Genomic DNA, 23,198 nt, shown 5'->3' with positions numbered 1-23,198 from the left:
TCAAAAACCAAAACGTATTTTTACACTTTGGATTTTCAGATTTTCGTCGGTTCGTGAGCCCAATTTTTTTTTTGCTTTTTTCTAATCGATGGTACCAGATTTTGAATTTTTGAAGCGTATTTTTTCACTTTGATTTTTCACATTTTCGTCGGTTCGTGGGTCCAATTTTTTTTTGCTTTTTTCTTTTTTGGTTTTTCACCGCCGCACCCCCTCCTGCACCTGTTTGAGGCCCCCTAGACCACTAACTTCAACTGTTTTAGACTCCTTGACCCCTCATGAATCTGTTGGCACGAAAATTGATGAAATATTTCATGAAATTTTTCATGAAATATTTCATGAAATGTTTCATTTTTTCTGTGAAACTTTTCATCTTTGAAATATTTCATGAAAAGTTTCATTTTTTCTCCGACACTTTTGACTTTTTGAAATATTTCATGAAATATTTCAAAATTTTAGTTTTTTGCGAATTACTTGAAATTCTGAGGAGATAGACATGAAAGATGTTCGGATGATTTGTGTAGAATTCGATTTTGCATCTTTGTATGTGTTTTACATGATTGTCCGATCATTAGTACTAAAGTTATTACCAAAAAGCCTTAGTGAAATATTTCAAAACTTTCTTTCTTTGCGAATTACTTGAAAACCTGAAGAGATAGACATCAACAATGTTCGGATGATTTGTGTAAAATTTCATTCTGCATCTTTACATGTGTTTGACATACCTGTTCGATCGTTAGTATTAAAGTTATTACCAAAAAACCTTAGTGAAATATTTCAAAACTTTCTTTCTTTGCGAATTACTTGAAAACCTGAATAGATAGACATCAACAATGTTCGGATGATTTGTGTAGAATTTCATTCTGCATCTTTGCATGTGTTTGACATACCTGTTCGATCATTAGTACTAAAGTTATTACCAAAAAACCTTAGTGAAATATTTCAAAACTTTCTTTCTTTGCGAATTACTTGAAAACCTGAAGAGATAAACATCAACAATGTTCGGATGATTTGTGTAGAATTTCATTCTGCATCTTTGCATGTGTTTGACATACCTGTTCGATCATTAGTACTAAAGTTATTACCAAAAAACCTTAGTGAAATATTTCAAAACTTTCTTTATTTGCGAATTACTTGAAAACCTGAAGAGATAGACATCAACAATGTTCGGATGATTTGTGTAGAATTTCATTCTGCATCTTTGCATGTGTTTGACATACCTGTTCGATCATTAGTACTAAAGTTATTACCAAAAAACCTTAGTGAAATATTTCAAAACTTTCTTTCTTTGCGAATTACTTGAAAACCTGAAGAGATAGACATCAACAATGTTCGGATGATTTGTGTAGAATTTCATTCTGCATCTTTGCATGTGTTTGACATACCTGTTCGATCATTAGTACTAAAGTTATAACCAAAAAACGGAAAAGAAATATTTCAAAAGCAAATGTTATCAAAACGAGATGGTAAATTCAATTTTAAATATTTTTTTTAGGGATTACAAAAACAAATCGTACCTGTTATGTTATTTTCGTCAGCGTAGCTTTTATTTTTTTCACAAATGAACGGATACACAAAACCAACATACATATTTTCTCCAAGTACAAAGTTTTCGCAGCATTTACATCCATTTTACTGTAATGCAATGATTGCGTTGTTTATAAATCCCGCGCATTAAAATATTAAAATCTGCCAGGCAAGATTGCCGAAACAGGCAGCACAAAATTACACTTTTAACCACTTTCAACGCAACAGGTGGAAATGTGTTTAAAACTCTTATGTTGTAATCATTTCAATTGTTTTAAACGTTTACCGCGTCCCTTATTTACGTTGCCAAAAATAGGAACAAAACCAAAGTTTACATTTTCATGTATATCGCACATATAATGCAATAACATCACGAAAATGAATATCCAGTAGGATACTAGGAAAGCTTTTTTTCGGCATAACTGCTGCACTAAGCTGACAAAAATTGCAGCAGTTACCCTATCAAACAAACAACAATCAACTTCCTTCGTTCGTGAAGATGTTAGGAGTTCTTGTTGGGGAGTTTTCTCTTGTTTTAGTGATTGCTGACGCATTTTTTTTTAAACAGAAAGGGAACAATAATAATTCACCTTTGAACATGATTAGTTTGCAAGTCGTATGGTTAGAGACAATGAACGTGTTGGGCAAACGTCAGCCGCATATATGTTGTGTAACGTATTAGCGATAATAGTAATTGATTTTGTAAAACAACTGATTAAATACAAATTCCCAACCATTGCAGATCACCGTTGTACCATGTGTGTGTGTCTATTTCCGTTCCTATCTCTATTTTTTTTTTGCATGTAAAAAAAAGCTACACCTATACCATTCCTGTTTCGCTACGTTTCTTATTATTTGTAGAACAAAACGATTTTCTTTTCTCTTTTAACAGCCTGAATTTTTAACTATAATTTTGTGTTGTTTTTTTCTAATAGCTTCAGCATCATTTTAATGTTTCAAATATCGATCCCGACTAACGGCATGAGATGCGTACGTAATGATTCTCTCTCTCTCTCTCCCTATCTCCCTATCTGTACATTCACATCAACACACAACATGTTCCTTTTCTTTTCCCTCTAATTTCCGTAATCTTATTTTCTATCCTTTTTAAAAAATAGCACTTCTTGGTGTCGATTACATTTTTTGTTTCTTGTTTTTTTCTTCTTCGTTTCAATATTGTAAAAACTCTTCACCAGCTTCTCCCGTACAGCGGGGTCTTTTCGTCTGCGTGTACAATATACAAGTGGTGCAACGCATTCATACTGCCCATCATTTAGCAGAAGAAGGGTACTTAACACTCCTATACTCACGACCAACTATACAAACCATTTAGGCTGTTTCCATCCAGAAACCAAGTTTGCGCTCCTTGCAGTAAGTCGTCGACTGGGTTAGGAAGAAGAAATTTAATTCTCGGTAAAATGCTACAAAACAGGAAAAAGACACTTACCTTGCATTGTGCTGCGCTGGCTTCATCCTTGCACCAGTAGGCCGGTCCCCAGCTGCACTCGTTCAGCCCGACAAGCGTTGCCTCCTTCTTCTCCACGTGCTCCTCGACTGGTTCGTCAACGCTACGCTCGCCCGATGCAAACTCGGGCAGCGACAGCAACGTTGACATCATGCCGCACATGTCGATGTTGACGCACACCTGCTCACGTTCGATCGAATGCCGCAGTTGCTGCATCATGCTGATACCATACACGGTCAACATCTCATCGCACTGCGTGTAGTGCTTCGCCGGCAGTGCATTACAAATGCGATCCACGTACTTTGTAATGTGTTCCTGCATCTGATCACCATCCATCAGCTCATCGAGTGCCTTCACCGCACCCTGACATACAGCACAGTCGATAATTTCCACTAAAATAGATAAATAGAGAAGAAAGGCCATCGAGAGATCAAGGATCGTATTAATTATTATTATTTTTTATTTCTTTTTATTTAAAGCTTTATTTGAGTGCAAAGAAACTTATTTCAACCAACTGGCATTAAAATAAAACAATTTCATTTTTTTTTGCAAAATTTCTCAAAAAAACGTAAGGGGTAAGCCTTATGAAATTTTCGAGTTGAAAATTTTTTGAAATTTTTTTTTCGATTTTTTATTCTTTTTTTAGTTTAAAGCATTATTTGAGTGAAAAGAAACATATTGCAACAAATTCCCATTAAAATATATCACATTTTTCAATTTTGCTAAATTGTTCAGAAACAGGGTAAGGAACTTGGTTCCCTGAATAACTTCTGGCACAGACATCTGACGGTATGGCCGTCCAAGAAGAAAATGTAGCCATTGATGCCATCTATCGACCACAAGTTAAAGATTGGCGATCCGTTGGATACCGACCGAGTTATAGGCAAAAGTTGATGCAAAAATGAGAAAAATTTTACATTTTCTCAAACAGGGTAAGGAACTTGGTTCCTCGAATAACTTCTGGCACAGACATCTGAGGGCATGGCCGTCCAAGAATAAAATGTAGCCATTGATGCCATCTATCGACCACAGGTTAAAGATTGGCGATCCGTTGGATACCGACCGAGTTATAGGCAAAATTTGGTGCAAAAATGACCCTTAGTAAATTTTCATTTTTTGAATTTTTTGATTTTTTCATTATTTTTCACTCTTTTTTATATTTCAATCATTATTTGAGTGAAAAGAAACTCATTGCAACCAATTGGGATTAAAATAAAACAATTTCATTTTTTTTGCAAAATTTCTCAAAAAAAACGTAAGGGGTACCCCTTATGAAATTTTCGAGTTGAAAATTTTTTGAAATTTTTTTTTCGATTTTTGATTCTTTTTTTAGTTTAAAGCATTATTTGAGTGAAAAGAAACATATTGCAACAAATTCCCATTAAAATATATCACATTTTCCAATTTTGCTAAATTGTTCAGAAACAGGGTAAGGAACTTGGTTCCCTGAATAACTTCTGGCACAGACATCTGACGGTATGGCCGTCCAAGAAGAAAATGTAGCCATTGATGCCATCTATCGACCACAAGTTAAAGATTGGCGATCCGTTGGATACCGACCGAGTTATAGGCAAAAGTTGATGCAAAAATGAGAAAAATTTTACATTTTCTCAAACAGGGTAAGGAACTTGGTTCCTCGAATAACTTCTGGCACAGACATCTGAGGGCATGGCCGTCCAAGAATAAAATGTAGCCATTGATGCCATCTATCGACCACAGGTTAAAGATTGGCGATCCGTTGGATACCGACCGAGTTATAGGCAAAATTTGGTGCAAAAATGACCCTTAGTAAATTTTCATTTTTTTGAATTTTTTGATTTTTTCATTATTTTTTACTCTTTTTTTTATTTCAATCATTATTTGAGTGAAAAGAAACTCATTGCAACCAATTGGGATTAAAATAAAACAATTTCATTTTTTTTTGCTAAATTTCTCAAAAAAAACGTAAGGGGTACCCCTTATGAAATTTTCGAGTTGAAAATTTTTTGAAATTTTTTTTTCGATTTTTTATTCTTTTTTTAGTTTAAAGCATTATTTGAGTGAAAAGAAACATATTGCAACAAATTCCCATTAAAATATATCACATTTTTCAATTTTGCTAAATTGTTCAGAAACAGGGTAAGGAACTTGGTTCCCTGAATAACTTCTGGCACAGACATCTGACGGTATGGCCGTCCAAGAAGAAAATGTAGCCATTGATGCCATCTATCGACCACAAGTTAAAGATTGGCGATCCGTTGGATACCGACCGAGTTATAGGCAAAAGTTGGTGCAAAAATGAGAAAAATTTTACATTTTCTCAAACAGGGTAAGGAACTTGGTTCCTCGAATAACTTCTGGCACAGACATCTGAGGGCATGGCCGTCCAAGAATAAAATGTAGCCATTGATGCCATCTATCGACCACAGGTTAAAGATTGGCGATCCGTTGGATACCGACCGAGTTATAGGCAAAATTTGGTGCAAAAATGACCCTTAGTAAATTTTCATTTTTTTGAATTTTTTGATTTTTTCATTATTTTTTACTCTTTTTTTTATTTCAATCATTATTTGAGTGAAAAGAAACTCATTGCAACCAATTGGGATTAAAATAAAACAATTTCATTTTTTTTGCAAAATTTCTCAAAAAAAACGTAAGGGGTACCCCTTATGAAATTTTCGAGTTGAAAATTTTTTGAAATTTTTTTTTCGATTTTTTATTCTTTTTTTAGTTTAAAGCATTATTTGAGTGAAAAGAAACATATTGCAACAAATTCCCATTAAAATATATCACATTTTTCAATTTTGCTAAATTGTTCAGAAACAGGGTAAGGAACTTGGTTCCCTGAATAACTTCTGGCACAGACATCTGACGGTATGGCCGTCCAAGAAGAAAATGTAGCCATTGATGCCATCTATCGACCACAAGTTAAAGATTGGCGATCCGTTGGATACCGACCGAGTTATAGGCAAAAGTTGATGCAAAAATGAGAAAAATTTTACATTTTCTCAAACAGGGTAAGGAACTTGGTTCCTCGAATAACTTCTGGCACAGACATCTGAGGGCATGGCCGTCCAAGAATAAAATGTAGCCATTGATGCCATCTATCGACCACAGGTTAAAGATTGGCGATCCGTTGGATACCGACCGAGTTATAGGCAAAATTTGGTGCAAAAATGACCCTTAGTAAATTTTCATTTTTTTGAATTTTTTGATTTTTTCATTATTTTTTACTCTTTTTTTTATTTCAATCATTATTTGAGTGAAAAGAAACTCATTGCAACCAATTGGGATTAAAATAAAACAATTTCATTTTTTTTGCTAAATTTCTCAAAAAAAACGTAAGGGGTACCCCTTATGAAATTTTCGAGTTGAAAATTTTTTGAAATTTTTTTTTCGATTTTTTATTCTTTTTTTAGTTTAAAGCATTATTTGAGTGAAAAGAAACATATTGCAACAAATTCCCATTAAAATATATCACATTTTTCAATTTTGCTAAATTGTTCAGAAACAGGGTAAGGAACTTGGTTCCCTGAATAACTTCTGGCACAGACATCTGACGGTATGGCCGTCCAAGAAGAAAATGTAGCCATTGATGCCATCTATCGACCACAAGTTAAAGATTGGCGATCCGTTGGATACCGACCGAGTTATAGGCAAAAGTTGGTGCAAAAATGAGAAAAATTTTACATTTTCTCAAACAGGGTAAGGAACTTGGTTCCTCGAATAACTTCTGGCACAGACATCTGAGGGCATGGCCGTCCAAGAATAAAATGTAGCCATTGATGCCATCTATCGACCACAGGTTAAAGATTGGCGATCCGTTGGATACCGACCGAGTTATAGGCAAAATTTGGTGCAAAAATGACCCTTAGTAAATTTTCATTTTTTTGAATTTTTTGATTTTTTCATTATTTTTCACTCTTTTTTTTATTTCAATCATTATTTGAGTGAAAAGAAACTCATTGCAACCAATTGGGATTAAAATAAAACAATTTCATTTTTTTTGCAAAATTTCTCAAAAAAAACGTAAGGGGTACCCCTTATGAAATTTTCGAGTTGAAAATTTTTTGAAATTTTTTTTTCGATTTTTTATTCTTTTTTTAGTTTAAAGCATTATTTGAGTGAAAAGAAACATATTGCAACAAATTCCCATTAAAATATATCACATTTTTCAATTTTGCTAAATTGTTCAGAAACAGGGTAAGGAACTTGGTTCCCTGAATAACTTCTGGCACAGACATCTGACGGTATGGCCGTCCAAGAAGAAAATGTAGCCATTGATGCCATCTATCGACCACAAGTTAAAGATTGGCGATCCGTTGGATACCGACCGAGTTATAGGCAAAAGTTGGTGCAAAAATGAGAAAAATTTTACATTTTCTCAAACAGGGTAAGGAACTTGGTTCCTCGAATAACTTCTGGCACAGACATCTGAGGGCATGGCCGTCCAAGAATAAAATGTAGCCATTGATGCCATCTATCGACCACAGGTTAAAGATTGGCGATCCGTTGGATACAGACCGAGTTATAGGCAAAATTTGGTGCAAAAATGACCCTTAGTAAATTTTCATTTTTTGGAATTTTTTGATTTTTTCATTATTTTTCACTCTTTTTTTTATTTCAATCATTATTTGAGTGAAAAGAAACTCATTGCAACCAATTGGGATTAAAATAAAACAATTTCATTTTTTTTGCAAAATTTCTCAAAAAAAACGTAAGGGGTACCCCTTATGAAATTTTCGAGTTGAAAATTTTTTGAAATTTTTTTTTCGATTTTTGATTCTTTTTTTAGTTTAAAGCATTATTTGAGTGAAAAGAAACATATTGCAACAAATTCCCATTAAAATATATCACATTTTTCAATTTTGCTAAATTGTTCAGAAACAGGGTAAGGAACTTGGTTCCCTGAATAACTTCTGGCACAGACATCTGACGGTATGGCCGTCCAAGAAGAAAATGTAGCCATTGATGCCATCTATCGACCACAAGTTAAAGATTGGCGATCCGTTGAATACCGACCGAGTTATAGGCAAAAGTTGGTGCAAAAATGAGAAAAATTTTACATTTTCTCAAACAGGGTAAGGAACTTGGTTCCTCGAAAATCTTCTGGCACAGACATCTGAGGGCATGGCCGTCCAAGAATAAAATGTAGCCATTGATGCCATCTATCGACCACAGGTTAAAGATTGGCGATCCGTTGGATACCGACCGAGTTATAGGCAAAATTTGGTGCAAAAATGACCCTTAGTAAATTTTCATTTTTTTGAATTTTTTGATTTTTTCATTATTTTTTACTCTTTTTTTTATTTCAATCATTATTTGAGTGAAAAGAAACTCATTGCAACCAATTGGGATTAAAATAAAACAATTTCATTTTTTTTGCAAAATTTCTCAAAAAAAACGTAAGGGGTACCCCTTATGAAATTTTCGAGTTGAAAATTTTTTGAAATTTTTTTTTCGATTTTTTATTCTTTTTTTAGTTTAAAGCATTATTTGAGTGAAAAGAAACTTATTGCAACAAATTCCCATTAAAATATATCACATTTTTCAATTTTGCTAAATTGTTCAGAAACAGGGTAAGGAACTTGGTTCCCTGAATAACTTCTGGCACAGACATCTGACGGTATGGCCGTCCAAGAAGAAAATGTAGCCATTGATGCCATCTATCGACCACAAGTTAAAGATTGGCAATCCGTTGGATACCGACCGAGTTATAGGCAAAAGTTGGTGCAAAAATGAGAAAAATTTTACATTTTCTCAAACAGGGTAAGGAACTTGGTTCCTCGAATAACTTCTGGCACAGACATCTGAGGGCATGGTCGTCCAAGAAGAAAATGTAGCCATTGATGCCATCTATCGACCACAAGTTAAAGATTGGCGATCCGTTGGATACCGACCGAGTTATAGGCAAAAGTTGATGCAAAAATGAGAAAAATTTTACATTTTCTCAAACAGGGTAAGGAACTTGGTTCCTCGAATAACTTCTGGCACAGACATCTGAGGGCATGGCCGTCCAAGAATAAAATGTAGCCATTGATGCCATCTATCGACCACAGGTTAAAGATTGGCGATCCGTTGGATACCGACCGAGTTATAGGCAAAATTTGGTGCAAAAATGACCCTTAGTAAATTTTCATTTTTTTGAATTTTTTGATTTTTTCATTATTTTTTACTCTTTTTTTTATTTCAATCATTATTTGAGTGAAAAGAAACTCATTGCAACCAATTGGGATTAAAATAAAACAATTTCATTTTTTTTGCAAAATTTCTCAAAAAAAACGTAAGGGGTACCCCTTATGAAATTTTCGAGTTGAAAATTTTTTGAAATTTTTTTTTCGATTTTTTATTCTTTTTTTAGTTTAAAGCATTATTTGAGTGAAAAGAAACATATTGCAACAAATTCCCATTAAAATATATCACATTTTTCAATTTTGCTAAATTGTTCAGAAACAGGGTAAGGAACTTGGTTCCCTGAATAACTTCTGGCACAGACATCTGACGGTATGGCCGTCCAAGAAGAAAATGTAGCCATTGATGCCATCTATCGACCACAAGTTAAAGATTGGCGATCCGTTGGATACCGACCGAGTTATAGGCAAAAGTTGGTGCAAAAATGAGAAAAATTTTACATTTTCTCAAACAGGGTAAGGAACTTGGTTCCTCGAATAACTTCTGGCACAGACATCTGAGGGCATGGCCGTCCAAGAATAAAATGTAGCCATTGATGCCATCTATCGACCACAGGTTAAAGATTGGCGATCCGTTGGATACAGACCGAGTTATAGGCAAAATTTGGTGCAAAAATGACCCTTAGTAAATTTTCATTTTTTTGAATTTTTTTATTTTTTCATTATTTTTCACTCTTTTTTTTATTTCAATCATTATTTGAGTGAAAAGAAACTCATTGCAACCAATTGGGATTAAAATAAAACAATTTCATTTTTTTTGCAAAATTTCTCAAAAAAAACGTAAGGGGTACCCCTTATGAAATTTTCGAGTTGAAAATTTTTTGAAATTTTTTTTTCGATTTTTTATTCTTTTTTTAGTTTAAAGCATTATTTGAGTGAAAAGAAACATATTGCAACAAATTCCCATTAAAATATATCACATTTTTCAATTTTGCTAAATTGTTCAGAAACAGGGTAAGGAACTTGGTTCCCTGAATAACTTCTGGCACAGACATCTGACGGTATGGCCGTCCAAGAAGAAAATGTAGCCATTGATGCCATCTATCGACCACAAGTTAAAGATTGGCGATCCGTTGGATACCGACCGAGTTATAGGCAAAAGTTGGTGCAAAAATGAGAAAAATTTTACATTTTCTCAAACAGGGTAAGGAACTTGGTTCCTCGAATAACTTCTGGCACAGACATCTGAGGGCATGGTCGTCCAAGAAGAAAATGTAGCCATTGATGCCATCTATCGACCACAAGTTAAAGATTGGCGATCCGTTGGATACCGACCGAGTTATAGGCAAAAGTTGGTGCAAAAATGAAAAAAATTTTACATTTTCTCAAACAGGGTAAGGAACTTGGTTCCCTGAATAACTTCTGGCACAGACATCTGACGGTATGGCCGTCCAAGAAGAAAATGTAGCCATTGGTGCCATCTATCGACCACAAGTTAAAGATTGGCGATCCGTTGAATACCGACCGAGTTATAGGCAAAAGTTGGTGCAAAAATGAGAAAAATTTTACATTTTCTCAAACAGGGTAAGGAACTTGGTTCCTCGAATAACTTCTGGCACAGACATCTGAGGGCATGGCCGTCCAAGAATAAAATGTAGCCATTGATGCCATCTATCGACCACAGGTTAAAGATTTACGATCCGTTGGATACCGACCGAGTTATAGGCAAAATTTGGTGCAAAAATGACCCTTAGTAAATTTTCATTTTTTTGAATTTTTTGATTTTTTCATTATTTTTCACTCTTTTTTTTATTTCAATCATTATTTGAGTGAAAAGAAACTCATTGCAACCAATTGGGATTAAAATAAAACAATTTCATTTTTTTTGCAAAATTTCTCAAAAAAAACGTAAGGGGTACCCCTTATGAAATTTTCGAGTTGAAAATTTATTGAAATTTTTTTTTCGATTTTTTATTCTTTTTTTAGTTTAAAGCATTATTTGAGTGAAAAGAAACATATTGCAACAAATTCCCATTAAAATATATCACATTTTTCAATTTTGCTAAATTGTTCAGAAACAGGGTAAGGAACTTGGTTCCCTGAATAACTTCTGGCACAGACATCTGACGGTATGGCCGTCCAAGAAGAAAATGTAGCCATTGGTGCCATCTATCGACCACAAGTTAAAGATTGGCGATCCGTTGAATACCGACCGAGTTATAGGCAAAAGTTGGTGCAAAAATGAGAAAAATTTTACATTTTCTCAAACAGGGTAAGGAACTTGGTTCCCTGAATAACTTCTGGCACAGACATCTGACGGTATGGCCGTCCAAGAAGAAAATGTAGCCATTGATGCCATCTATCGACCACAAGTTAAAGATTGGCGATCCGTTGGATACCGACCGAGTTATAGGCAAAAGTTGGTGCAAAAATGAGAAAAATTTTACATTTTCTCAAACAGGGTAAGGAACTTGGTTCCTCGAATAACTTCTGGCACAGACATCTGAGGGCATGGCCGTCCAAGAATAAAATGTAGCCATTGATGCCATCTATCGACCACAGGTTAAAGATTGGCGATCCGTTGGATACAGACCGAGTTATAGGCAAAATTTGGTGCAAAAATGACCCTTAGTAAATTTTCATTTTTTTGAATTTTTTTATTTTTTCATTATTTTTCACTCTTTTTTTTATTTCAATCATTATTTGAGTGAAAAGAAACTCATTGCAACCAATTGGGATTAAAATAAAACAATTTCATTTTTTTTGCAAAATTTCTCAAAAAAAACGTAAGGGGTACCCCTTATGAAATTTTCGAGTTGAAAATTTTTTGAAATTTTTTTTTCGATTTTTTATTCTTTTTTTAGTTTAAAGCATTATTTGAGTGAAAAGAAACATATTGCAACAAATTCCCATTAAAATATATCACATTTTTCAATTTTGCTAAATTGTTCAGAAACAGGGTAAGGAACTTGGTTCCCTGAATAACTTCTGGCACAGACATCTGACGGTATGGCCGTCCAAGAAGAAAATGTAGCCATTGGTGCCATCTATCGACCACAAGTTAAAGATTGGCGATCCGTTGAATACCGACCGAGTTATAGGCAAAAGTTGGTGCAAAAATGAGAAAAATTTTACATTTTCTCAAACAGGGTAAGGAACTTGGTTCCTCGAATAACTTCTGGCACAGACATCTGAGGGCATGGCCGTCCAAGAATAAAATGTAGCCATTGATGCCATCTATCGACCACAGGTTAAAGATTGACGATCCGTTGGATACCGACCGAGTTATAGGCAAAATTTGGTGCAAAAATGACCCTTAGTAAATTTTCATTTTTTTGAATTTTTTGATTTTTTCATTATTTTTCACTCTTTTTTTTATTTCAATCATTATTTGAGTGAAAAGAAACTCATTGCAACCAATTGGGATTAAAATAAAACAATTTCATTTTTTTTGCAAAATTTCTCAAAAAAAACGTAAGGGGTACCCCTTATGAAATTTTCGAGTTGAAAATTTTTTGAAATTTTTTTTTCGATTTTTTATTCTTTTTTTAGTTTAAAGCATTATTTGAGTGAAAAGAAACATATTGCAACAAATTCCCATTAAAATATATCACATTTTTCAATTTTGCTAAATTGTTCAGAAACAGGGTAAGGAACTTGGTTCCCTGAATAACTTCTGGCACAGACATCTGACGGTATGGCCGTCCAAGAAGAAAATGTAGCCATTGATGCCATCTATCGACCACAAGTTAAAGATTGGCGATCCGTTGGATACCGACCGAGTTATAGGCAAAAGTTGGTGCAAAAATGAGAAAAATTTTACATTTTCTCAAACAGGGTAAGGAACTTGGTTCCTCGAATAACTTCTGGCACAGACATCTGAGGGCATGGTCGTCCAAGAAGAAAATGTAGCCATTGATGCCATCTATCGACCACAGGTTAAAGATTGGCGATCCGTTGGATACCGACCGAGTTATAGGCAAGATTTGGTGCAAAAATGACCCTTAGTAAATTTTCATTTTTTTGAATTTTTTGATTTTTTCATTATTTTTCACTCTTTTATTTATTTCAATCATTATTTGAGTGAAAAGAAACTCATTGCAACCAATTGGGATTAAAATAAAACAATTTCATTTTTTTTTGCAAAATTTCTCAAAAAAAACGTAAGGGGTACCCCTTATGAAATTTTCGAGTTGAAAATTTTTTGAAATTTTTTTTTCGATTTTTTATTCTTTTTTTAGTTTAAAGCATTATTTGAGTGAAAAGAAACTTATTGCAACAAATTCCCATTAAAATATATCACATTTTTCAATTTTGCTAAATTGTTCAGAAACAGGGTAAGGAACTTGGTTCCCTGAATAACTTCTGGCACAGACATCTGACGGTATGGCCGTCCAAGAAGAAAATGTAGCCATTGATGCCATCTATCGACCACAAGTTAAAGATTGGCGATCCGTTGGATACCGACCGAGTTATAGGCAAAAGTTGGTGCAAAAATGAGAAAAATTTTACATTTTCTCAAACAGGGTAAGGAACTTGGTTCCTCGAATAACTTCTGGCACAGACATCTGAGGGCATGGTCGTCCAAGAAGAAAATGTAGCCATTGATGCCATCTATCGACCACAGGTTAAAGATTGGCGATCCGTTGGATACCGACCGAGTTATAGGCAAGATTTGGTGCAAAAATGACCCTTAGTAAATTTTCAAATTTTTATAATTTACTTATTTTTTATAATTTTTTATTATTTTTCTGTTTAAAACATTATTTGAGTGAAAAGAAACTTATTGCAACCAATTGGCATTAAAAAAAATGAAATTAATTTTTTTTGTAAAATTTCTCAAAAAATCGTAAGGGGTAAGCCTTATGAAATTTTCGAGTTAAAAATTTTTTAGAATTTTTTTTCGATTTTTTATTCTTTTTTTAATGCAAAGCATTATTTTAGTGAAAAGAAACTTATTGCAACCAATTCGCATTGAAAAATATCAATTTATAAAATTTTTGATAAATTTCCCAAAGAAAAGATAAAATAGATAAATAGAGAAGAAAAGCCACCGTGAGATCAAGGATCGTATGTTATAGAGTGAAGCGAGCCCACTTTAGAGTAGCAAATTCAAACAAAACACTTACATTCGGTCTGCTTCAGTGAGGTCACCTGTTTCTCACACAATTCCAGCTGTGTGCAGATCGCTTGGGGTGGCAAGGTTTGCAAAAATTTAATAATAAACTCGCCATACTGATCAATCAGTTTGTCACACTGCTTGGTAATGGTGCTTGGCATTTTGTTACAGACGGTGCGGACCGCATTCTCAATTTCTGCACGCGTTTTCTTGTTCGTCAGTTCCGATTCGATCTTCACTATGACAAACTCGCAAATCGCACACTGGGGTGGTTGATTTTTTTCCACCTCGCGGGCAACATCGCTTGCGGATAGTAGCATATCCTTTGTCGGTTCCATTACGGCCGGTTCCACAACGTAATCGAGCAGTGCCTCATCAACATCCACTGTGAAAACGAGGAAAAAACGAAATAAAATTAAGTATTAGAGCAAAAAAAAATAATTACAGTAAAACGTTGATTATCCGGGGGCGGATTAACCGTGCGCCGCAAATTGAAAACCGTTCAACCGTGGTGAACATTTGTACTGATGTCAAGTTGGTTAAAATTATGAAAATCGTCACCAAACGATACATTTGAAATGATTTTTCTTTAGGTTCTAAATTTTAATTGTTATTTGATAATAATTTGCTTGATCCAGAATCATTTTAAGCATCAAAAGGACTACCATAGTATAGTATATAGATACTATATACGTTTTATCTAGATATATTTAAGGGAATATTATCCGTGGAAATCGAATAACCGGCATCAGGCCGGTCCCCGAGCACCCCGGATAATCGACGTACTACTGTATAAGCAAAAACGAAAATCTACTCACGCTCATCGTTGAACTCTTTCGGGATACAGAATCCAAGCGTGTTGCAAATTTCCTTCGGCGACAACTGTTTCATCAACAGATCGACAATCTGGTCGCTGTGCTGATCGATGTATTTTTCACATTTCGTACGATACTGACGCAGCCGATCGCAAGCATGTTCCAGTGCTTCCTTGATTTGTTCCTTGCTTTTTTTGTTTTTCACACGCTTTTCGACCGCCTTTACCATTTCCTCGCACACCAAACATTCGGGCGTGCTGTTCATCGGTGTGTGATCGACAGTGATCTGCCCGTTGACAGTAATGTCGGGTATTTCGTTCGTTTCGATATCACCGGACGGACCGGCAGGGACCGCCGCCGGTACGATCGATGGTCGGTGACCCAATCCGGACGTGCGCTTCTCATAGTCAAGTTCCATGCCGAGCAGGCTAAGATCCGGGCGCTGATCAACGCACAGCTTCAGGAAGACACAGATCTCCTGGGGCGTGAAATCAGATGCCAACATTTCCACCAGCTCCGCCGTGTACGTGTCCACGAAATCATTACACTCGAGCCGCAGCTTCGGTGACAGATGTGTGCAAAGTTTGCTGAGCGCACTCTTGATATTATCCTTGGAGCGATCGGTTTTCACCGACTCTTCCAGCTGGCTAACGGCAAACAGACAGAGCGGGCAGGTCGGCTTATCGTTGCCCGCCTGTGCCTCAATCGTCACCTCAACCTGACCCGGCGCAAAGATCTCCACATCCTCGTTGGCGGACGGACACATCTTCATCGTCGGGCAGATTTGACGTGGATCCATCGATTGGATTAGCAGCGCAATCACCGCATCACCATAAACGTCCACAAAGTTGTGACACTCGCCACGAATCGAAGCCGGCAGCCGGTTGCAGGTAGTACCAACCACCTCCTTAATCTCATCCTCGTTTGCCGGTTCGCTTAATGCTTCCTGTACGAAGTGCATGAAGTATTCGCAAAGCGTGCAGAATTTACCATTCTCCACCAACTTGAGGGCGCTTGGTGCACCCATGACACGGTCAATCGGTAGCTGGGCCTGCTGTATCTCCATCGCTGACAGGACGGGTTCGTTCTCACCCAGCAGCGGACGGCGATACGGTTTAGCTGTTTGACGCTGCTCATGCTGAGCTGCTACCGCAACCGGTAGCAACGGCATGATAGGACCGCTGCTAATCACACCATCCCCTTTCGGGCAAACGCCAATCATGAAGCATGCATCGTTACTGTTAAGATTGTGCACCAGCGTTTCGTAGATTTCCCGATAGTACTGCTCCACCAGATTGTTGCATTCGTCGGCAAAAGTTTTCGTTTGCTTGCAGAGACCCTCCAGCACCTGCTTAAACTCGAGCTCGGTCGTGTTGGCGATCAGTACATCGCGCAGATGATCTACCAGCTGCTCGCACAGCTTGCACGGCACATCATCGCCAGCGACCGGCAGCACACCGACACCACCCATCGGCCGTATCTCAATCAGCTCCTCGTGCGTGTGGAACTTGGCCGAACAAACGCCACTAAGGTGACAGACGGCGTCCGCTTTCAGATTGCGATCCAGATGGTCGTACAGCTCACCGAAGTACGTAAGCACCAGGCTCGAGCAAGCGTCCGAATAAGATGACATTTGGCCACAGACACGCAGGAAACCTTCCAGCACGCTATCCCGATCAGCCGACCGGAAGCGACGTTCGATTTGACCAGCGATTGAGTTACATTCCCCACAGCTAAACGCATCATCGCTGGCCGCTTCTAGTTCGGTCGATGGTGCATCGTCCTCCACGTCGGATTCCAGCATCGGCTTCGTGGCAGGCATTTCAGCCAACAGCTTATCGATAGCAGCATTATTACACAACCCAGCCACGCTACATACGACGTTCGGATTCATCTGGGAAGCGAGTGCCTCTACCAGCTCCGGGATAAAATCATCCGCCAGCTTGCAGCATTCCTTTTTCACCACCTTCACCGGTATCAGCTTGCAGGAACCTTCGAAAACCGCTTTCAGGTCCGATTGGGTTTCGTTGCTTTCCAACTGATCCCGTGCCTGCTTTACCATATCCAAGCAGATGTTGCAGATTTCATCATTATCCACTGGATAATGTTGCTTCTCCCATACAGTTTGGATGCAATGCGTTACCGCTCCACAGGTCTTAGCGTTTCTAACAATGTGACAAAGATAAAAGAAATATAAAAATGAGAATTTAAGCAGCAAGAAAGAAAATGTTGAAGAAAATCATTTATAACAAAATAATAAAAACTGATTTGTTGCACAAGGAATAATTTTAAAAATAGTTTACCCTTCAGCAAATAACAAAAACCAAAACTACTGAACTAAAAATTTATTTTTTCTTCTTCGTTGTTAAAGTTTGTTTGAAGTATTCTGCTTTGATATATCACAATGCTAACTGCAATGCAATAGGCAATAAAAAATTCCTGTTCTTTTGAGTAACAAGCAATGAATCATATTCATTTTAGTTATTAATAACACCGCTTACCTCACTGGACAAAACGAAAAAAAAAACAATTCCACCCAAGTAAACAAGTCGAGTGCCAATTTTCTTTACCCGTTTAAGAAACAATAACAAATAAAAAAAAGCTATACTCACAACTCGGGGCACATGGAACTAACTTTAGTGCAAAACATTTGCTAATGAAAAGTGGTTGTTTTCCCACGATTTCGTTGATAGAAAAACGGATTAAAATTATGCTTTCCCAGCAATGTGATTATTCTGGGCAAAATGTCTATTGTTCCGGAAAAATCATTCTCATCGCGCATTGGTGTGTAAGTGAACATTGATTGGTTTAAACCTGTTTGTTAAATATGGCTTTAAATGTGATAAAAATTGGCTAACTAGCAAAAAATTACCTAAAATTTATTATCAGTGGTAAAAATATTACTTTACAATATTTACGGTTCAACCAATTCGCAATAAAATAAATCAATTTATAAAATTTTGTTAAATTTTCCAAAAAAAAAGGTAAGACTATAGCCTTACGAAATTTTCAAATTTCTTTAGAATTTTTATTTTTTGTAAATTTTTTATTTTTTTTATTTAAAACATTATTTGAGTGAAAAGAAACTTATTTCTACCAATTGGCATTAAAATAAATCAATTTAATTTTTTTTGCAAAATTTCCCAAAAAAATCGTAAGGGGTAAGCCTTATGAAATTTTCGAGTTGAAAATTTTTTTGAAATTTTTTTCTGATTTTTTACTCTTTTTTTTATTTAAAGCACTATTTAAGTGAAAAGAAACTTATTGCAACAAATTCCCATCAAAATATATCACATTTAAAATTTTTGCTACATTGGTCAAAAATGAGGAAAATTTTACATTTTCTCAAACAGGGTAAGGAACTTGGTTCCTCGAATAACTTCTGGCACAGACATCTGAGGGCATGGCCGTCCAAGAAGAAAATGTAGCCATTGGTCCCATCTATCGACCACAGGTTAAAGATTGGCGATCCGTGAGATACCGACCGAGTTATAGGCAAAAATGGTCCAAAAATGAGGAAATTTTACATTTTCTCAAACAGGGTAAGGAACTTGGTTCCTCGAATAACTTCTGGCACAGACATCTGAGGGCATGGCCGTCCAAGAAGAAAATGTAGCCATTGGTGCCATCTATCGACCACAGGTTAAAGATTGGCGATCCTTTGGATACCGACTGAGTTATAGGCAAAAGTTGGTGCAAAAATGAGCCTTATGAAATTTTCAAATTTTTATAATTTGCTTATTTTTTATAATTTTTCATTATTTTTCTGTTTAAAACATTATTTGAGTGAAAAGAAACTTATTGCAACCAATTGGCATTAAAATAAAACAATTTATTTTTTTTTTGCAAAATTTCCCAAAAAAATCGTAAGGGGTATGCCTTATGAAATTTTCGAGTTAAAATTTTTTTTTTTATTTTTTTCTGATTTTTTATTCTCTTTTTAATTTAAAGCACTATTTAAGTGAAAAGAAACTTATTGCAACAAATTCCCATTAAAATATATCACATTTAAAAATTTTGCTACATTGCTCAAAAATGAGGAAAATTTTACATTTTCTCAAACAGGGTAAGGAACTTGGTTCCTCGAATAACTTCTGGCACAGACATCTGAGGGCATGGCCGTCCAAGAAGAAAATGCAGCCATTGGTGCCATCTATCGACCACAGGTTGAAGATTGGCGATCCGTTGGATACCGACCGAGTTATTAAAAAATTGGATAACTAGCAAAAAATTGCCTAAAACTTATTATTAATTGTAAAAAATAATACTTTACATTATTTACAATGTTCTGCCCTCTTGCGTGAGCTTTTTTTTCAAACAAAATGTATTCCGGTTTGAAGTAAACAATATAACTGTAGCTTATCTGCTGTACATGAACCGTTATGAAACTATTTTTTGCCATTTGTAACAAACAAAGCTAATCCACAACAAGATTGTGTAAGAGAGATTCAAATGAGTCATCAACAGAAAAGCATTTTTCTATTAACGTTATACTCAGAAAATTAATTCCACAACGCTAATGGCGGCGATAACGAATTGGCGGCGGTGCCCGTTCCTAATCAGCAAGAAAACATTTTAAGACGGAAATTCTAATTTAATCAAGCTAGGCTATAACTAACTTATCACAACTTATTTCACAGATCAATCATGTATGACATTAAGAAAACTTAATGGGTGTAAAAATGTTATAGGCTCTAATTAATTTTATTCTCTTCTTAATCTTCCCTTGTTCCCAGTGAATATTAATATATTATTCTTCAATGCGGGTTTTCTAAATTACGCATCGTTCGATAGGGGGAAAAAACGGGTCCCAACTTATACCATTGAAAGCACTTGGGTACTTCGACTCGGTTAAGTTTTAGTTGATTACATACAGAATCCTTCGTAATTGAATTAGTAAACTAAGTTGCCAGTCAAGTGCGCTGGGGTGTATTGCGCCATAATGTTTGGTTTGTTTTTTTGTATATTATCAATTTCTTACGGTCACAACAACCTTGAACAGGGTTCTATTTTTCTAGCCTATTCTTCTATTTGTATTATTCACTTTTTACGTCACACCCTAGAGTCACGTAACATAAAAACTAATCCAATTCGTACTTACATCCAAGTAGTTTTACAGCATCTGACTGTATGGATCAAGTGTTTTTGAATTGTTAGGGTAAGGTAAAATGTTTCACCTAAAACACAACAAATTGTAGATTCGAATAGAATCGAACTTCATCTAAAAGATGTCATTAATCTCATTGATTAAACTGTTACAATATTAACAAATCTTGTAATCCAGTATAAAAGGCATACAAGACACCCCCAAGCAACCCGAAACCCAAATAACAAAAATTAATATACAGAAAAAACATTCAAAAAAAAAATCTAATACTTAACTTAATATTTTCTACTTTCTTCCTTAGAGCATGAACGTACGCAAATCAAATCGACAATGTCTAGCAAGAATGAGTCAGAAAGTGCAAGAGCAAGTGCAGCAAGATAATTTTTGTTGATGACCCGTCATTGGCCATGATGGCTAAAACTGTCGAGGTTCGCACTGATTGATACCGATGAGGGTATACATATTTTAAGGACAACAAAGGCACAAACGAATAAACAACAGAGACTCCTACTAGAGTGCGGGTCTCCGCCGTATTCGTGTTCTATGCCGCTTTTCAGCTTCAGTTCTTTTTGACGAGAAGAAACATTTTAACCTTCGTCAACTTGCCGATAACCTTCCCCCTCTCTCTCTCTCATCGTTAAGGAACGTCGACAGCAAGATCATTGGAAGTCATGTATGCGTCATCATCCTTACTACCATAATTTCCATCATTGGCGTTAGGGGGAAAAGCGAGAAGAAATCAAATGAGGACACAAGTTTACGAAGCCTGCGAAAACATCACAAAGAACCCTCTCAAGGCAAATAAAACACAGCAGCAGTTTGTTGTGCCTTTTTTTTTTGTTGTTTTGTCGTTGCTCGATTTCTTATCACTTAGCACCTCATTCGTAATGCCGAATGAGAATGTACCAGCGCGATAGTCGTGATCAGTTCATACATTCCTTCATGTTAGGGAACCGTAACGATTGATATGGTTAGTGTACTGTTCTCCTTTGGAACTAATTCCAACTATTTGCACATAATCAGCGGAACTTGAGTTTCGCTATTATGCTAAGAACATGATGCGAAATGCTCACTGAAATAAACAATAATCTCAAATTATTCATGGTACATGTTAGAAGAAAATGCTTTTCTCCTGTGCGAAACGTTTCATATTACAAACTGCATATTATCAACAATACATAAAGTCCTCTGGGAACTCTTTCCTGTTACAGCGCATTGAACCTTAATCTCGAATTAGTCAGGGTACATGTTTAGAACTGCATATTATCAACAAAACATAAATATAAAGTCCTCTGGAAACTCTAGTCTGCTAACGCGCAAAATACTTCTTTGTGCAGAGACTTATCGCTTACCTGATATCCGAACACCAATAAGACGGGCCCCAAGTGCATTCTTTCGCACCCAACAACCGCTTGTTGCTTGATGAGTTGCTTGTTTGTTTGACTGGTGAGCTGAGCACGGTGGACAAGGCTAACGATTGATCGCAAACCGTGCCAAGTATGGAAAGAGAAAGAGAAAAAAATAAGTTAATATTTCATGATCTAAGAATGTTTATTGCGTTTCCATTTCCCCAGATGTTTGTCCAATTTTTGGCACCCAATCAACAGGACTGCATTGTTAGGGGGTGCATATTTGTTATCAGAGAGTAGTTATTATTTGCATTAGGGTTGAGAAATGTGTTAACCTTCGTTTCAATGACCACCTACGTGCGTTTTGCACTTTTAATTTCTAATAACATTTTTTTATAATGGAACTATTGGCTTGACACGTTAGAAATGTCTAGAAAAACATGTTTTCGATCACAAAATCAGATCTTTGATTTAAGTTAAAGATCCTTTAAAGGGTTTCTAGGGTTTTCTAAGCCTTATATAGAATGCTTAACAAACACATGAAAGTGGTTATAGAAGGGAAGGTGTAAAAATGTAAGAAAGAATAAAAAGTTGAATTGAAATTAATAAAGGGAACAATATGAACAGTATGAAACAGCTTTACAATAAAATGGGAGTTAAAGCATCTTTAAGAATTCAAGAAAATCACATTTAAAAGTGAAAAAGTACAAAATTCAATAAAAATTGTATGACATACTCGGGTAAGTGGTTTTAAAAGTAAGGGCGTATTTTTGATCATTGAAACGAAAGATAAGAAATTCTGAAATACTTTAAAACACCGACAAGGAAAGTTAATGCATACTTAATAATTACGTTCGGGGTATAGTCGACATTTCGAGAACAATCCAACAAAACCATTTCCAGCAAATGTAGATGAATCATTGCATACCATAAAGGTGAATTAGCAAACGCTAATTTTGTTTTGGAACTGTCGATCAACAACTCGTGCAAATAAATGGGGAAAACAAAAAATCGTCGCTGCTGTGGCAACCATTTTGCTTCCGAAATCGTCACATTGTTCATCGTTTGCTGCGTCTTTGTTTTGGCTTACAACTTATCGATACAGGTGAAATGGCTTGCAATGTGTCAGCATATTCCAATGCATAATAGGAGTGAGCAGGACAGGTACACGGTTTACAGATGTTTGAAAATGATTATTTCCTGCTAAGACGCCATTTACCAATTACGAAAGGTATGATGGGAACGCATAACTTCGCGAGTTATGGATGCACAAGTACGTTTGTTTTCTGATTGTGGTACATTTTTTGAGTTTCCTTTAACAACAACCCTAACAAATATTATTGCACTTACCCAGCACTATAATGCCAACCAGTCCCAGCAGGCGTGATTTCATCATCACGGAAACTTCCTGCTACAGCGATACAGCAGCAACACTAATTACCTATTTCTAATGTTTGCAACACCAAATAAAACTAATGCTTTGGAAACTACAATGAAAAACTCAATTCAATTTTACACGACAGCCAACAATTTATGAGTCACAACGAAAACACAACTCCAAATTCGCACAAGCGTCCTTACTGTATGCAGGCACAAACACTTTTGATGCATCATTCAGTGCGTGAACACTGAAGAACTACAAGTGATGGCATACGACGGGTTGAATCAAAACATACGCGTTGCCGCCATTTTTCATTACAAACGTTTGA

The 23,198-nt window shown here is 36.0% G+C and overlaps 1 protein-coding gene across 1 annotated transcript; it reads right to left on the bottom strand.

Moving 5' to 3' along the window:
* Positions 1-1,517: 1,517 nt before the first annotated feature.
* Positions 1,518-23,112, bottom strand: LOC125768384 (uncharacterized). Its single transcript, XM_049435977.1, has 6 exons — positions 22,840-23,112; positions 21,493-21,610; positions 15,037-17,198; positions 14,229-14,603; positions 2,972-3,381; positions 1,518-2,907 (listed from the first exon to the last, which is right to left on the bottom strand). Exons 1-6 carry the CDS (start codon positions 22,883-22,885, stop codon positions 2,854-2,856), a joined length of 3,165 nt encoding a protein of 1,054 aa, XP_049291934.1. The 5' UTR covers positions 22,886-23,112; the 3' UTR covers positions 1,518-2,853.
* Positions 23,113-23,198: the final 86 nt, after the last annotated feature.

This window comes from Anopheles funestus, chromosome X (genome assembly GCF_943734845.2).
Source record: "Anopheles funestus chromosome X, idAnoFuneDA-416_04, whole genome shotgun sequence".
Lineage (NCBI taxonomy): Eukaryota > Metazoa > Arthropoda > Insecta > Diptera > Culicidae > Anopheles > Anopheles funestus.
Note: the sequence above shows the minus strand (reverse complement) of the source record. Positions and strands in the feature narration are given on the sequence as shown.

Coding starts and splice junctions, on each gene's coding strand:
- LOC125768384 (XM_049435977.1), bottom strand. CDS start 22,885: ATGATGAAATCACGCCTGCTGGGACTGGTTGGCATTATAGTGCTGG. Junction 21,611..22,839: donor GGTTGGCATTATAGTGCTGG/GTAAGTGCAATA, acceptor ATCAATCGTTAG/CCTTGTCCACCGTGCTCAGC. Junction 3,382..14,228: donor CTCACTGAAGCAGACCGAAT/GTAAGTGTTTTG, acceptor TATCTATTTTAG/TGGAAATTATCGACTGTGCT.